Source organism: Eriocheir sinensis, chromosome 19 (genome assembly GCF_024679095.1).
Source record: "Eriocheir sinensis breed Jianghai 21 chromosome 19, ASM2467909v1, whole genome shotgun sequence".
NCBI classification, from domain to species: Eukaryota; Metazoa; Arthropoda; class Malacostraca; order Decapoda; family Varunidae; genus Eriocheir; species Eriocheir sinensis.
The window spans coordinates 19,972,246-19,988,909 of record NC_066527.1 but is presented as its reverse complement, the minus strand read 5'-3'; the positions used below and the strand labels follow the sequence as shown (position 1 = coordinate 19,988,909).

The following is a 16,664-nucleotide window of genomic DNA, read 5'->3' as shown; positions in this document are numbered from 1 at the left end:
GACGTGCTCCTTCCATGTGAGTTTGTTGTCCAGGGTGACTCCAAGTAGTTTTGCTGATGTAACTACCCGGAGGGGAGTGTCGTTGATGGACACCACAGGGGGGGCAACAGGGGCAGAGGAGGTGTTGATGTGTAGGAGTGTAGTTTTGGTGTCGTTGATGGTGACCATGTTTTGTGTTGTCCATGTGTGTAGGTTGTGTAGTGTTTCCTGGAGGTGGGAATAATCTGGGTTGCTGTTGTCAACTGTTACTCCCACTGTGGTGTCGTCCACGTACTTCCAGCGGTGGGGTGTGTGGGTCAGGGCGTCATTAATTGTGTGTGTGTGTGTGTGTGTGTGTTTGTGTGTGTGTGTGTATAGCAACAATAGAGTGCCTTGGGGTGATTGAGGAGGAAGAGGAGGAGGAGGAGGAGGGAGGCGTCTTCATATATCTATTAATAGCAACACATCTTCGTATCTCTCGTCTGGAACCTTTTTAAGTACCTCCGTGGCTCTTCTTTTTTATCCTAGTACACTCACTCACCTGTTTGTATGTCAGGTAGGCAGGAGGAAGGCAAGGCTGTATACATAGAAACAAATACAAAAGCAAAATAATTATAAAAAAAATGCCGAGAGTATCAAAACACCCAACGTTGCCAGATTGTCGTACTAAGTTTCTCATATTTCCCACTTTCCATCCCAAAAACTGTTTCCTGGGCCACAATAATGAGATTTATTCGTAGTTATTGTTGTAAGGGTTTATTTCTCCTGTTTCCTGGTGATATTGACGGGGGAGACGCTGGTTAATGTGATGCGCCGAGGACGATAATCTAGCAACGGTGAAGACATCTATAGTATCGTCGGTGATTTGTCCTTTTTTGTCCCGTTGTTGAAGGCGGGTCTCTCGATTTAGTTCACAGCAAGGGAGGGAGTTCAAGGCCAAAAAAACAATAACAACAACAAAAGTCCGCTAAACGCTGCTATGGCAAAAAAAAAAAAAAAAAAAAAGAAGAAAGAAAGAAGGAAAGAAAGAATGAGAGGTTAAAAGAAAGGTTGGTTTCGTTGATTTTCTCTCATAACAATTTTTACGACAATGAAAGGAGAACTGCTGGAAGATAAGAGGCAGAAACTGTACTGGAAACAGAAATAATTGAATTGAAACCGTCTTGCTATTTGTGTGGTAAAAGAGAGGTTGGCTTCGTTGATTTTCTCTCATATCACTTTTTACGACAATGGAAGGGAGCTGCTGGAAGATAAGAGGCAAAAACTGGACAGGAAATAGAAGTAATAGAATTGAAACAGTCTTGCTATTTGTGTGGTAAAAGAGAGGTTGGCTTCGTTGATTTTCTCTCATATCACTTTTTACGACAAGGGAAGGGAAACTGTTGGAAGATAAGAGGCAGAAACTGTACAGGAAATAGAAGTAATAGAATTGAAACAGTCTTGCTATTTGTGTGGTAAAAGAGAGGTTGGTTTTGTTGATTTTCTCTCATAACAATTTTTACGACAATGAAAGGAGAACTGCTGGAAGATAAGAGGCAAAAACTGGACAGGAAATAGAAGTAATAGAATTAAAACAGTCTTGCTATTTGTGTAGAGAAAGAGAGGTTGGTTTCTTTGATTTTCTTCCATGTCACTTTTTACGACAATGGAAGGGAGCTGCTGGAAGATAAGAGGCAGAAACTGTACAGGAAATAGAAGTAATAGAATTGAAACAGTCTTGCTATTTGTGTGGTAAAAGAGAGGTTGGTTTTGTTGATTTTCTCTCATAACAATTTTTACGACAATGAAAGGAGAACTGTTGGAAGATAAGAGGCAGAAACTGTACAGGAAATAGAAGTAATAGAATTGAAACAGTCTTGCTATTTGTGTGGTAAAAGAGAGGTTGGTTTCGTTGATTTTCTCTCATAACAATTTTTACGACAATGAAAGGAGAACTGCTGGAAGATAAGAGGCAAAAACTGGACAGGAAATAGAAGTAATAGAATTGAAACAGTCTTGCTATTTGTGTGGAAAAAGAGAGGTTGGCTTAGTTGATTTTCTCTCATAACAATTTTTACGACAATGAAAGGAGAACTGCTGGAAGATAAGAGGCAAAAACTGTACAGGAAATAGAAGTAATAGAATTGAAACAGTCTTGCTATTTGTGTAGAGAAAGAGAGGTTGGTTTCTTTGATTTTCTTCCATGTCACTTTTTACGACAATGGAAGGGAGCTGCTGGAAGATAAGAGGCAGAAACTGTACAGGAAATAGAAGTAATAGAATTGAAACAGTCTTGCTATTTGTGTGGAGAAAGAGAGGTTGGCTTCGTTGATTTTCTTCCATGTCACTTTTTACGACAAGGGAAGGGAAACTGTTGGAAGATAAGAGGCAGAAACTGTACAGGAAATAGAAGTAATAGAATTGAAACAGTCTTGCTATTTGTGTGGAAAAAGAGAGGTTGGTTTTGTTGATTTTCTCTCATAACAATTTTTACGACAATGAAAGGAGAACTGCTGGAAGATAAGAGGCAAAAACTGGACAGGAAATAGAAGTAATAGAATTGAAACAGTCTTGCTATTTGTGTGGAAAAAGAGAGGTTGGCTTCGTTGATTTTCTCTCATATCACTTTTTACGACAATGGAAGGGAGCTGCTGGAAGATAAGAGGCAGAAACTGTACAGGAAATAGAAGTAATAGAATTGAAACAGTCTTGCTATTTGTGTGGAGAAAGAGAGGTTGGCTTCGTTGATTTTCTTCCATGTCACTTTTTACGACAATGGAAGGGGAACTGTCGGAAGAGGAAGAGTCAAACTGTACAGGAAATAGAAGTAATAGAATTGAAACAGTCTTGCTATTTGTGTGGAAAAAGAGAGTTTGGCTTAGGAAACAGCGGAGTGGAGAGAGCAGTAAGACCAATCATTGTAGGTGGCTCAGTTTGTAACATATCAACTTAACTCTGTGACAATCCAACACTTCTAACTAACTAACTTCGCCCCTCAAATAGAAGCAGAGTCAAACTATAGCCATGAGGAAGCGAGTATCGGGACGCTTTTTCACGAAGTCTGTAAGGGTATGTGCCGCCTACTCTTGAACAGGGCAGGATAGGTTAGGTTAGGTTAGGTTAGGTTATGTAAGGTTTGGTTGGAGTTACATAGGGTAATTTTGACAGGATAGATTAGGTTAGGTTAGGTTATGTAAGGTTTGGTTGGAGTTACATAGGGTAATTTTGACAGGATAGGTTAGGTTAGGTTAGGTTATGTAAGGTTTGGTTGGAGTTACATAGGGTAATTTTGACAGGATAGGTTAGGTTAGGTTATGTAAGGTTTGGTTGGAGTTACATTGGATAATTTTGACAGGATAGGTTAGGTTAGGTTAGGTTATGTAAGGTTTGGTTGGAGTTACATTGGATAATTTTGACAGGATAGGTTAGGTTAGGTTATGTAAGGTTCGGTTGGAGTTACATAGGATAATTTTGACAGGATAGGTTAGGTTAGGTTAGGTTATGTAAGGTTTGGGTGGAGTTACATTGGATAATTTTGACAGGATAGGTTAGGTTAGGTTAGGTTATGTAAGGTTTGGTTGGAGTTACATTGGATAATTTTGACAGGATAGGTTAGGTTAGGTTATGTAAGGTTTGGGTGGAGTTACATTGGATAATTTTGACAGGATAGGTTAGGTTAGGTTAGGTTATGTAAGGTTTGGTTGGAGTTATTTAGGGTAATTTTAAGTGGGAATCATAATGAGACTATTTTCCAGTTTAGTTTCGAAGTTACAGCCGAGCGTCTTCACCATGGAGGTTAGAATTGGTGAAGTCGACATCAGCCCAGTTAAGTGAATCCGCCTGAGCTGTCATTTTTACGGCCAAGTATCAGGTGTTGTCAGGTCAGGTCAGGTCAGGCCCGGGCATCCCCCATCTTTTGGCCGTACATTTGACAGTTCGTCGGCTTCACCTCAATGAATGGGATTAGCTGGCCGTGTCGACTCCACCTCTATACCTCTATACCTCTATATACCTCCATGGTCTTCACTCAGGAACCACATACCCCCAGAGACTTCGGGAATATGCTATCGGGTCACCTCTCCACCCGAAACTGACCTCTCTTCTGACCTCTAGTTCTTTTTTTCTTACGTTCGAAGCAGTGTCTAGTGTTTCTTTTCTGTTGTTGCTTTTGTTGTTTTGACCTTGAGCTCCCTTCCCGTGCTGTTAAAAAAAATTGATGTTTGAAAAAGAGGAATAAATGAACAAAATCTCAAGACGCACAAGGCTAAGGAAAGGTTGTTGTTGTTGTTGTTGACGGAGGAATGAATTTAGAAGGGGAAGACAGATTAGTCATGTTTATTTATAGTATCAGTAGTATTTGTTATATTTATGGTATTTATCTGTCGTTTTACGCTTCTGTTTATATATCCTTGTCTTTCTCCTTTCTATGTTAGTCTCGTTATAAAGACAATAGTTATGTAGACATGTAAATATAAACGTAGTAATGAACATATCACCATGGAAAGCCCCACACTCCTCCTCCTCCTCCTCCTCCTCCCAGCTTTCCCTTCCACCCCCCATCCACTCCCCCTCCTCCTCCACCTCACCTCCACTGTCCCCCTCATCCACGGAAGATAACTTTGCTTCTAGACAGTCTAAATAACCCTCCTCAGGCTTAACCATCGGCCAGGTGGCGAAGAAGAGGCGGTGGTAGGCTTATTAGTCTGCCAGGAAGGGTAGACGCAGGATACGAGGCCGATATTGTCAGACCCTCCACCCCTGACACCAACTATTCCCAAAGGCCGAAAAGGAGATCACTCTGGTTCTAATGAGTGTTTTCTTAGGTTCACGGTACAGAAGAAGGGTTAAACTACCACCAGGGTCATAAACTACTAATGGAAATGCCCCAAAACTCCCGCGAAAGCCTTGTCAATATGTGTGCTTGGATGCCTAAATGTTTAAGACTATGACCCTAAAGTGTACCTCGTGACCTCGCCGCTAGCTGCCCACAACCGGATTCATCTTGAAGAGTCTCGTCCACCAGCTGGCCTGAAGGTGTTGGTGGCAGGAGATGGCGTGTTGCGGGCTGGACAGGGTGATAGGCGCAAGATACAGAGAGAGGACCTTCAAGCTACCTTCAGGCTGGTGGGAGGCTGGGCTCATCTCAAACATTTCGAGGCTTATACGTCCTTATTGTTAAACGTATCGGGCTCCCATTACGACTATTTCCCTGGGCCACAGAGGAGATTTACAGGGTTTTCAATTTTTTCATGAGTTAGCTTTCTCGTTCAAGGTGCAGAAGCTGGGTAAAACTATCACTAGGATCACAGAACAGTCCATGAAAAGCCCAGCAACTTCTTTGAGAGGCTTTTCAAACAGGCGAACTGAGGTGACGATCGATACGTTTAAGAATACGGGGCATACACGCCCACATTGGATACAGCCTTCCGTACTCCAAGTATCCTACCTTTACATTACGATATCACGAGTACAAGTGCAAGTACTCGGTTTTATAACTGAATTCGAGTCCAAGCACAAGTACTTTTATACTGTATTCGAATCTAAGTACAAGTACTTTTTATTTATTTGACCTTGAGGTATTTTCTGCAGCACATTGTAGCCTAGGTAGCTTACAATATCATAGTATGTTTCGTTGTAATGATATACCCCAAAGTTTTTAAGGATAATAGGAGGCACTCCATCAGGTCCATAAGCCTTCTGAGAGTTGAGGCCAGAGAGGGCATAGAAAACATCATTCTTAAGAATTTTAAATACAGGCATAAAGAAGTCAGAAGGGGGATGAGTAGGAGGAATATGCCCAGAATCGTCCAGAGTGGAGTTGTTACAGAAAGTTTGAGCGAAGAGTTCAGTTTTAGAGACAGATGAGACGGCGGTGCTGCCGTCAGGGTTAAGGATGAGGGAAAGAAGAAGTGACAGAAGTGGCAGGATCTATCGACTTGCCCAAGCCACGAACTCTGTGGGCGTCCCCAATGGCCTACTCCATTCAGGATTGTCTCTTACAGACACAACCCGATGAGCAGGGTCGGCTTCTGGTAGTGTGCCACGTGTCCGTACAGCCGGAGTAGGCGTGACGGACTATGCGCGGGTAATGTATGTCGAATCAGTCTCAATGAGTAGTCGCCGGTTTGACACGAAGTCATTCCAGCGATATCCTCCTTAAGTCTCTGTTCACTGTCCATGTCACACGGCCAACATCCTTAACTGTATTTAAGAGAAAGCTAGCAGAGTACCTTGGTCAAAGACTATACGAATTTTAACCCCTACATACTAATACCAATGTATTCTCATATATAATTTCATATGATCTCATTTTTAACTATAGTTCCTAAACACTCTGGTCAAAGAACATGGCACTTGTGGGGTTCCCTTCTCGTGGAAGCCGTCTAGGTAAGATGTCTAGGTAAGACACACTCACTTGTCACCACAACACACCAACACTAACAATTGCACTTGATTCACTTCCCTCCCCTGCACACCCGGCTCCCCCGTCCCCCCAACAGCCAATAAATATGCGTGTTATGCACCTGTACGGGTGCCCTGCGCGTCATTAATAATCCAGATCCAGATCCAGAATACTCGAGCCTGGACGCAAGGCGATGCTCTGCTGTCTGCTCGCCTCGGAGGTAAACAATAACAAACGGCCGGCGGCGGCGAGACACGTGTTGCCAGAATCTTTCAGCAAGTTAAAAGGAGCCAACGTTGCAAGGATTGGAGGTTAGTAGAAAGCATGCACGACAGCAGAAGAGCGGTTGGTGATGGTCTTGGTGCCCACACACTGGACGAGAGACAGGGACATTTTCTGAAACGTGTCGGCGCCAAGCTCACGTATTTGACGAGGCTTTCGTAGGAGTTTTGGACATCCCCGAAGACCTAGGTTTGAGTGTTGACTTTTTTTCTTGGCTAGTTAGGTTATTTTAAGGGAATGTGGCGGGTCAGAGTGAGGGTTGGGTTGTTAACTGGGCAGCCATATGGAAACGGGTGTGATTATATATATTTACAATTTTCTCTTCATTTTGTCAATATTTTTTTTGGGGTTTGTTAAAGGGAACGTTGCTGGTCAGGGTGAGGGTTTGGGAACTGCCTGGACTGCCCTATGGAAATGGGTGTAATTCTATGTATTTCCACTTTCCTTCTTTTTTCTTTTGGCTAGATTTTTATTTTTTATTTACTTATTTATTTTTTAGTGCCAGTAGGTTAAGGGAGGGTTAGGTTAGCTAAGGAGAATGTGGTGGGTCAGGGTGAGGGTACAGTAGTTGCCTGGGCTGCTATGTTGAAATGGGTGTAATTCTGGATATTTACTCTTATTCTTTTTTCTTTTCTCCAGATCTTTTTTCTAGGCTAGTTATGTTAGTTTAAGAGAACACGGAAGGTCAGGGTGAGGCTCAGGTTGTTGCTTGCACTGTCAATGGAATCGGGTGTAATTCTGGATATTCACTCTCCTTTTTCTTTTCTTTTTTGTTGAGATCTTTTCCAGCGTCAGTAGGTTCTATGAGGTTAAGGTGGGGTTGGGTTAGTTTAAGAGAATGTGGCAGGTCAGGGGGAGGGTTTGGCAGCTGCATGAACTGCCCTTTTTACTATCCTCTCTTCTGTTCATTTTCAAATACTGTAATGGGGTTTGTGTTTTTCTTTTCAGATGTGCAAAATGAGCGAAGCCGAGCAATAGCCATCCACACATGCTGCCCAGGCTGTGTAGGGGTGGGCTGAGGTGAGCACAGACATACTTATGCACACACATCCCTTTATGGCCGCTTGAGGACTGTGAGTGTTATATCACTTTTTGTATTCATTGTTGTTCTTGATAGAAGTGTCTTTTAAATATGCCCAGTGTCCCCTTCCCATGTCCATCCTTTCTTTCTTTCCTCTCTCCTTAATTTTTCTTTTCTCTTCATCTTTTATATTCCTTCTTTTATCATGTTCTGTATTAATAAAAGTCAATACCATTTATACAAGAACAACCCTCTTCGGAATCTGTCAACAATAATGATTCTCCAAGAGGTAAATATGATTGTAAATATGATTGACTGACCTTTATATATATGCACAGCCTCCCCTTCCCTTACCCGTCCCACTACCCTGTTTCTGCTTAGCTTCTGGTCCTGCTCCTCTCTGCTATTGCTGCATTCACCTTTCAGAACTTCATTTATTCCTATTTTCTCACTCTCATGATGTTTCTGCCTAGCTTTGATCCTATTTCTTTTCGTATTTGTTCCTTACTAACTAACTAACACGTTCCTTTTCTTTATCCATCACAGACTGCGGGAGTGTAAACAACTGAAGAAAGGAAGCGTAAGATTAACACTAAGAGCAATGGCTACAGGTGGTGGTGAAGGTGGTGATGTAAGGAAGATGAAGGGTGATGATAGTGAAGGAGGTGGTGATGGTGGTGATGCCGTGAAGGTGAAGGGTATTGGCGGTGATGGCGATGGTGGTGAGACGTGCTTTGTGGTTGATACCCGGCCCTTTACCAGCGTGACGGAGGGCCAGGCGGAGGTGCTGTTCCCGGCCACTCATGACGTCTTCTACAACCCTGTGCAGGAGTTCAACAGGGATCTCAGGTGTGTATGTGTGTGTGTTTGTGGGGGCTTCCTTCTGTGTGTTTGTGTGTGTGGGGTGTGCTTGCATTTTCCCATTATCTCTCTATCTTGCTATCTCTCCCTTTTTCCCTTTTTCTTGTTCTCTTCTCCTCTCTCACTCTTTTTTCTATATTTCTCTTATCTCTTGTGTTCTCATTCTCACCTTCTCTCTATCTTTCCTTCTTCTCTTGCTTTTTCTATATTTCTGTCTCATCTTTTTCTTTCGTTCTCTCCTTTTCTCACACTCTGTTTTTGTCTTTCCCATCTTCTCGTTCTCTTCTTCTCTCCCTCTTTTCTGTTTTTTTCTCTACCTCTCATCTTCTCTCTCGCTCTTTCTCTGTTTCTCTCTCTATCTCTCCTGTCCTCTCCTTCTCATGCTATTTCTGTATTTCTGTCTGCTTCTCTCATCCTCCAAGACACTCCGTTACTTACTCTTTCTCTTCTCTGGACACCTCAAATCACTGCATAAACTCCCTTTTTGATCCTTCTAAAACAGCTACCCTTCCCTTCCCAGCGTTGCAGTGCTGAGGGTCTTCGCCGCTGAGTACAAGAGAGGTCAGAAGGAGAGCAAGAGGAAGGCAGAGGAGAAGCGGAAACAAAAGGAAAAGGAGATCAAGGAGGAAGGTGCAGAGAAGAAGGACCTTGTTCAGAATGGTCATCTTGCCACTGAACAGGCCGCCAGTGAGGGTCAGAGTGAGTGCAAGAAGAATGGTGACCTGAGCGCTAGTGGTGACATTATGACCCAAAAGGAGGTCAGTGAAGGAAGGACGGATGGAGTTGAAGGAAGTAGACGGGTGAGCAAGAGTGAGAAAAATGAGGAGGAGGAGGAAGACGGCATAAACATCACCATAGGAGTCAAAGGAGAAGGAGGAGGAATCACAAACAAGGAACGGACAAACAAAAAGATGAAACTGGAAGAGGAAAAGGAACAAGGACAAAAAGATCACAAGGAAAGTAGGACGGAAGCGACACTGAACGCCCCCACTAGCGAAGCATGGAGGATAGACAGAGACGTACAGGCAAGCATTCCGCCACCAGGTACGAAGGACGAGGAGGGGATACGCATACTGGAAGGGCTGGCGGCGTCGGGGCTGCGGTCAATACGGTACGCGAGGGAGGTGGGAGGCGTGAAGGAGGTGGTCGCCAATGACATCTCCTATCAAGCCCTGGAGTGTATGAGGAGAAACATCGAACATAACAAAGTGGAGCACCTCGTGACGCCGAGTTTAAGCGACGCAAGGTGTGTGTGTGTGTGTGTACGTGTGTGTGTGAAATGAGAGAGAATTGATACTTATTACGTTTGTGAAAGGAAGTTTTCAGCTGTCCCTTTCTCTCTCTCTCTCCCTCTCTTTCTCTGTCTATCTTTCTCTCTCTTGGTCTCTGTCTGTTTTTTTATCTTTTCTCTCTGTCTTTCTCTTTTCTTTCTCCCACTTTATCATTTCTCTCTCTCCCCTCTTCCTCTTATCTTTATTCTCTCGACCTCTGTCTCTGCTTTTCTCTCTCCCATTGTCTCTGTCTTTCTCTCACTGCCATTATTTTTTCTCTCTTTACCTTCTCTCTCTCTTCAGCATGGTGATGTACAAAAATCGCGCACCGGAGAACAGGTTCCACGCCATCGACCTCGACCCCTATGGCTCCCCGCACGCCTTCCTTGACGGGGCGGTGCAGAGCGTGTCCGAGGGCGGCGTGTTGCTGGTGACTTGCACGGACATGGCGGTGCTCTGTGGCAACTCCCCCGAGACCTGCTATGCCAAGTATGGGGCGCTGTCACTGAAGAGCAAGGCGTGTCATGAGATGGTGAGTGTGTGTGTGTGTGTGAGTGCGCGTGTGTGTGTGTGTGTGTGTGTGTGTGTGTGTGTCAACGTTGCCAGATTGTCGTACTCAGCCGCATATATTTCCCGATTTCCTACCCCAAAACTGTCTTCTGGGCTCCAATAATGAAACTCATTTATAGTTATTGTTAAAAGTTAGATCCTGATGTTTCTTGGCAATACAGAAAACCCTGGATATAACGGACTAATTGGGGGGGACCTTAGTCCATTAATGCTGAAAGTCCGTTCTAAGCGGCGAAACAAACAAACAAAAAGCAACAACAACAAAAAAAAAAAGGAAAATAATACCGATGAACCAATATATGTAGGTACTAGTTAGGTGTCAGAAACCGATAAATACTATGCTCTCAGTACGATAACCTGGCAATGGTGTGTGTGTGTGTGTGTGTGTGTGTGTGTGTGTTAACTAACTATCTGTGTCTGTGATATGGATTCTGTGAGTGAAATAGTGAAACAATAAAACAGTTGCATCATCAATTTTAGTGCCACTCCATCACTCCCCCCTCACACCCCTTCCCTGTCCCGCCCCTCCATGCCAGGCCCTAAGGATCGTGCTGCAGTGCCTGGAGTCGCACGCCAACCGCTACGGCCGCTACATAGTGCCGCTGCTGTCCCTGAGTGCCGATTTCTACGTGCGCGTGGTGGTGCGGGTGTTCACTAGCAAGGCCAAGGTCAAGGAGACTTTCACCAAGGTAGGCTGTGTGGCCGAGGGAGTGAAGAAGGTAGAGAACAAGGAAGGGAAGGAGATAGTGAAGGAGAGGAAGGAAGGAAGGAAGATAAAGAACAAAGAATGGAAGGAAATAGTGAAAGGAAGGAAGGAAAGAAGGTAAAGAACAAAGGGAGGAAGGAAATAGGGAGAGTGAGAGAGAGGTAAGAAGAGAGAGGCAGTGAGGGAGAGGAAGGAAGGAAAGGAAGCAGGGAGGGAAGGAAAGAGAAGGAAGGTGAAAGAAACTGCAAAGGAGAAGAGACAAAGAAAGGAGGGAGAAAGGGAGAGTGAAAGAAAAGAGGGAGAAAGGGAGTGAAAGAAAGGAGGGAGAAAGGGAGAGTGAAAGAAAGGAGGGAGAAAGGGACTGAAAGAAAGGAGGGAGAAAGGGACTGAAAGAAAGGAGGGAGAAAGGGAGTGAAAGAAAGGAGGGAGAAAGGGAGAGTGAAAGAAAAGAGGGAGAAAGGGAGTGAAAGAAAGGAGGGAGAAAGGGAGAGTGAAAGAAAGGAAAGAAAGGAGGGAGAAAGGGAGAGTGAAAGAAAGGAGGGAGAAAGGGACTGAAAGAAAGGAGGGAAGAAAGGGAGAGTGAAAGAAAGGAGGGAGAAAGGGACTGAAAGAAAGGAGGGAAGAAAAGGAAGGTAAATGAACTTGCCTTTTCTTTACCTATGTGGTCTTGCCTCACCTGTATTCCTGCCTCATTATTTACCTGTGTGTTTCTGCCTCTTGTGTGTTTCTAGCTGCTACCTTACTGTGTGTTCCTATGTGTTACCTTACTCATGTGTTCCTACCCCTTACTAATATCGTCACCCTCTTAAACAAGCCACCTAAGTCATTATTTTCTACTTTACAGGAAATCAGAAAAGAACTGTCATTATCTCATTTGGCTTAAGATATAGGCAGAAACGAAAAGGTCAATTCTAGAACACTCAAACCCTGAATGACGAAGGCAACTATATCGTCACCCTCGTAAACAAGCCACCTAAGTCATTATTTTCTACTTTACAGGAAATCAGAAAAGAACTGTCATTATCTCATTTGGCTTCAGATATAGGCAGAAACGAAAAGGTCAATTCTAGAACACTCAAACCCTGAATGACGAAGGCAACTATACAGAAGTGGCCGTCATGTTGATTAATTGATGTTGACAAAAACCTGGAAATCGCTGACACATGACCTAGGCAATTACTGTACGAGGGTGAGGATTGTTCCTTCTATCACGCCACATGCTCCTCTAACCACCAACACACCCTTCTCTAACCTCATCACATCCTTACCCATAGGTGTCGCATGTGTACCAGTGTGTGGGGTGCGAGACCATGACCCTGCACCCTCTAGGACGTATCTTAGTCAGCGGGAAGAGCATCAAGCACCAGGTGTCGCAGGGGCCGCCCGTCGCTGAGTCCTGCGCCCACTGCGGCCATCGGCATGTGGTGGGTGGCCCAGTGTGGTCGGCCCCCATACATGACCGGGCGTTCCTGCGTGCACTGAAGGAGTCGCTGGTGGAGGAGGACTTTGCCACGTATCGTCGTATGCTGGGTAGGTCTTACACTGAGGCTGAGTGGTTGGTTTGCTAGTAATGGTTGTTTAACCCGTACAGTGTCGTCTTTTGTCATAGATAGGGGTCATGCCAGGTTGCATTTTTTTCACATTTATTTTATTTGCCCCTTAAAATGTAAAAAAAAAATACAGTAACAGAATCCTGACCTTAAAAAAACTTGGGTTGGTATTCATAAATGCCTCTGCCCCTCACCTCATCTATTTCTAAAGGCTGAAAAGGAGATGAGTTGGGTTGTAATGAGTGTTTTTGTTGATTCAAGGCACAGAAGAAGGGTCACACTACCACCAGGGTCATTAAACTACCGCTGGAAATGCCCACAACTCCCATCATAGCCTTGTCAGATATGTGTGTTTGGGCGCCAGAATGTGTAAGAATACTGGCTTGACCTGGTAGCAGCGACGGGCCAAATTTGTGGCTTTACCGTGTAGCAACGACAGGCCAAATTTGTGGCTTTACCGTGTAGCAACGACAGGCCAAATTTGTGGCTTAACCTGGTAGCAGCGACGGGCCAAATTTGTGGCTTTACCGTGTAGCAACGACGGGCCAAATTTGTGGCTTTACCGTGTAGCAACGACAGGCCAAATTTGTGGCTTTACCGTGTAGCAGCGACGGGCCAAATTTGTGGCTTTACCGTGTAGCAACGACAGGCCAAATTTGTGGCTTTACCGTGTAGCAGCGACGGGCCAAATTTGTGGCTTTACCGTGTAGCAACGACAGGCCAAATTTGTGGCTTTACCGTGTAGCAGCGACAGGCCAAATTTTTGCCATGATATAAACCCCCAAAAATAGATGATGCATAAACTGATCACAAATGCGTTGATATATATTATGAAATGGTTTGTGTGAGTGATGATTTTTTCTCATTATTCTTGCTTAGAGGGGCCTTTAAGAAACATGATCCCCTCTGCTACCGGGTTAGTTAAGCCCCATGAATGGTTGCTAAGGGATATACACTGATAAAAAGAATGATAGAAAGATAGATACAAAATGATGATTACTTGTTAGAATGGAAAGATAGGGATAAAGAAAGTGCTCATTAATCTAACCTTCTCTCTCTCTCCTCTCTTTTTCTTTCTTTACTCCCTCACCTCTCTCTCTCTGCCTCACCTCTTTCTCTTTACTCCCTCACCACTCTTTCTCTCTCTCTCTTCTCACCACCACCACCACCCTAGGCACACTCACCATGATGGAGGAGGAGCTTCCCGACGTGCCGCTGTACTACGTCCTGGACCGCCTGGCGCGCGTTGCCAGCATCAACCTGTGCAAGATGGTCCAATTCCGCTCGGCCCTCTTGCATGCCGGGTACCGGGTCTCTCTCTCCCACGCCGATCGCGCTTCGCTCAAAACTGACGCTCCGGCCAACGTGGTATGGGACATCGTGCGTGCCTGGGAGCGTCAACACCCCGCCAACAAGTCCGCCATGGCCCCGGACCGCCCAGCCAAGGTCATACTGGAGAAACGGATCGGCACAGAGGTCAGTTTCGAGCTGCACGAGGACGCCAATCCAGAGTCGCGTAAGAAGGACTTGTTGAGGTTCCAGATGAAGCCCGAGAAGTTCTGGGGTCCAAAGTCACGAGCCAAGACCAGCTTACTGCACGACACACTGCAGGAGAAGAGGATAAGGAAGCAGGGGAAGAAAAGACGGCATTCTCCGGCCCAGCAGCAGCAGAACGCCCAGTCTAAGCATCCAAAAGAAGACTCACAAGCCCCCATGCACACCCCAGCTCCCAGTGAGGATGTGAAGCAGGTGTGATGTGCCAGGTAGAGGAAGAAGCGTCACCACCCAGTGCAGGACCTAATGAGGAAGAGGAGATTGATAGAGTAAGGGATCAGAAACACAACACCATAGAGGGATACCAGACTAGATGCAGAAAGGGAGTGGAGAGAGAACATTTCCCAGCCATCAGGAGGAGGAAGAGGAGATTCAATAGAGTAAGAGGATCAGAAACAACAGCCCAACACACCTCACATCCTCACCCTCCCATCAACACCATAGAGGGATACCAGACTGGATGCAGAAAGGGAGAAGAGAGAGAGAGCATTTACCAGCCATGAGGAGGAGGAAGAGATTCAATAGAGTAAGGGAAGCAGAAACAACAGCCCAACACACCTCACATCCTCACCCTCACAATAACACCATAGAGGGATACCAGACTGGCTGCAGAAAGGGAGCAGAGAGAGAGCAGTTTCCCGCCATCAGGAAGAGGAAGAGGAGATTCAATAAAGTAAGGGAAGCAGAAACAACAGCCCAACGCACCTCACATCCTCACACCAACACCATAGAGGGATACCAGACTGGCTGCAGAAAGGGAGCAGAGAGAGAGCATTTCCCAGCCATGGAGGAGGAAGAGGAGATTCACTACAGGAAGGGAAGCAGAAACGACAGCCCAACGCACCTCACACCCTCACACCAACACCATAGAGGGATACCAGACTGGCTGCAGAAAGGGAGCAGAGAGAGAGCAGTTTCCAGCTATCAGGAGGAGGAAGAGGAGATTCACCACAGGAAGGGAAGCAGAAACGACAGCCCAACGCACCTCACATCATCCTTACCCCATGAGGAAGAGTATGAGGTGTGATATGGCAGAGGGAGATGACACCCCCTTCCCCAGATGCCCTCCAACACACACACACACATCCCAGGACCCCCCACCCAAGCCACCCTAGGGAGGAAACGCCTGCTCTGCCCCCATGGAGACGTAGAAGGTATGATTTTTTTTTTTCTACAGCCAAGGCATCAGCTCAAGGGCAACAAAAAAAGATGTAAAAAATAAGCCCGCTAATTGCCGTTCCCACAAAGACAAAAGTGAAAAGTGCTAAGAGAGAGATTAATGTTTCCCCCTCGATACTGTATGTTCACATTTAAACTTTTTTCATCGCTGCATGTTAATGGCCACCACAGTCCAGGCGGGGAGAGAGAGAGAGAGAGAGAGAGGAAAAGATGGAGACAGGGAGAGAGAGAGAAGAGATAGAGACAGAGAGACGCACCGAATTCCAGCTCTTTGTATCTCTCTCTCACCTTCGCTTAAGTTAGGTCGGATACATGAGTGATTTCTGTAGTTTATTTTAGGTGCAGAGGGAGAACTTTTATGGTAACTCACACTCACACCAAAAAAGAAAGGTGTTACAGGGCTTGATTATCATATATGTGGAGTCAAAAAGGGAAGGAAGCAAAGGAGAAGGTAAGGGAAGGGAAGGAAACTATTTGTAATGTTTAAAGTGCTATATACTGTATATTATCACATGAAAGAAGAGACACTTTATTTTAGCTTTATACGTAAATTCAAGGACTTAAGAAATAAAAATATAACTTACCATGAATTTTTCTTTGTTTCTTCTTATTGTGTGTGTGTGTGTGTGTGTGTGTGTGTGTGTCACAATGTTATCTCCAGCTTTCTGTTTCTCGCCTTCAGACTCTGCTGCTTGTTGTCTTATGTGATGCAGGGATGACAGGATGCTGCATCTCCCAAGAACAGCCCACAGCATCACCACAGCATTACTTAACAATCCTACACCAGCAACTCAGCATCCCTATAACACCACCAATCACACAGGGAGCTCCAGATGACGATGCTGCGTCTCCTGAGAACAGCACACAGCCGTAATTGTGGAGATTGACTCCGCGCCTCAAAAATACGATATTACGCCTCCATATTATAGTTAAGGGACGAAATGCATGTTCATCAATCATAACATGAAACCGCATGTACTTAGAAGTAAAGAAAAAAGCCTAATCCCCTTCCCCTAACGATCTTGGGGACCCGTGCAACTGTTGATTTCATGACAATTTTTTTCCTTTCCATTTTTTTTCCTACCAGGGTGTAAATACCACAAACACACAGGCATATGTAAGGTTCTGTTTTTTTTTTATTAATGCGATGTGCCTTCCTTTGTGGTTTGGCGCACCATAACACAATTGCTTACTACATACGCCCACACATATTAAGAGAACATCGCCTAATTTTCTATACGTAATTAGATCATCATTTTCTATATGTGATCAAAGGAAGTAGCTCAAGCAAAAATATTAATGAGAAAAA

The 16,664-nt window shown here is 44.7% G+C and overlaps 1 protein-coding gene and 1 long non-coding RNA gene across 4 annotated transcripts in view; one reads left to right on the top strand and one right to left on the bottom strand.

Annotated features, from left to right (window-relative positions):
- LOC127000885 (uncharacterized) overlaps positions 1-16,664 on the bottom strand; it is a 61,653-nt gene that overhangs the window by 10,207 nt on the left and 34,782 nt on the right. The gene's annotated exons all lie outside the window — the stretch shown is intronic.
- Positions 6,512-16,649, top strand: LOC127000882 (probable tRNA (guanine(26)-N(2))-dimethyltransferase). 3 transcript variants are annotated; one of them, XR_007754606.1, is made up of 9 exons: positions 6,512-6,672; positions 7,592-7,663; positions 8,211-8,513; positions 9,046-9,771; positions 10,100-10,328; positions 10,903-11,055; positions 12,347-12,602; positions 13,797-15,330; positions 16,038-16,649. XR_007754606.1 is itself a non-coding variant. In XM_050864991.1 (8 exons), the coding sequence occupies exons 3-8, from the start codon at positions 8,266-8,268 to the stop codon at positions 14,375-14,377; spliced, it is 2,193 nt and encodes a 730-aa protein (XP_050720948.1). In that variant the 5' UTR covers positions 6,512-6,672; positions 7,592-7,716; positions 8,211-8,265; the 3' UTR covers positions 14,378-15,939. The 3 variants fall into 3 exon arrangements, 2 of the variants coding, with proteins under 2 accessions (XP_050720948.1, XP_050720949.1); XM_050864991.1 differs by lacking the exon at positions 16,038-16,649 and having other exon boundaries at positions 7,592-7,716; positions 13,797-15,939; XM_050864992.1 differs by lacking the exons at positions 6,512-6,672; positions 16,038-16,649 and adding an exon at positions 6,777-6,832 and having other exon boundaries at positions 7,592-7,716; positions 13,797-15,939.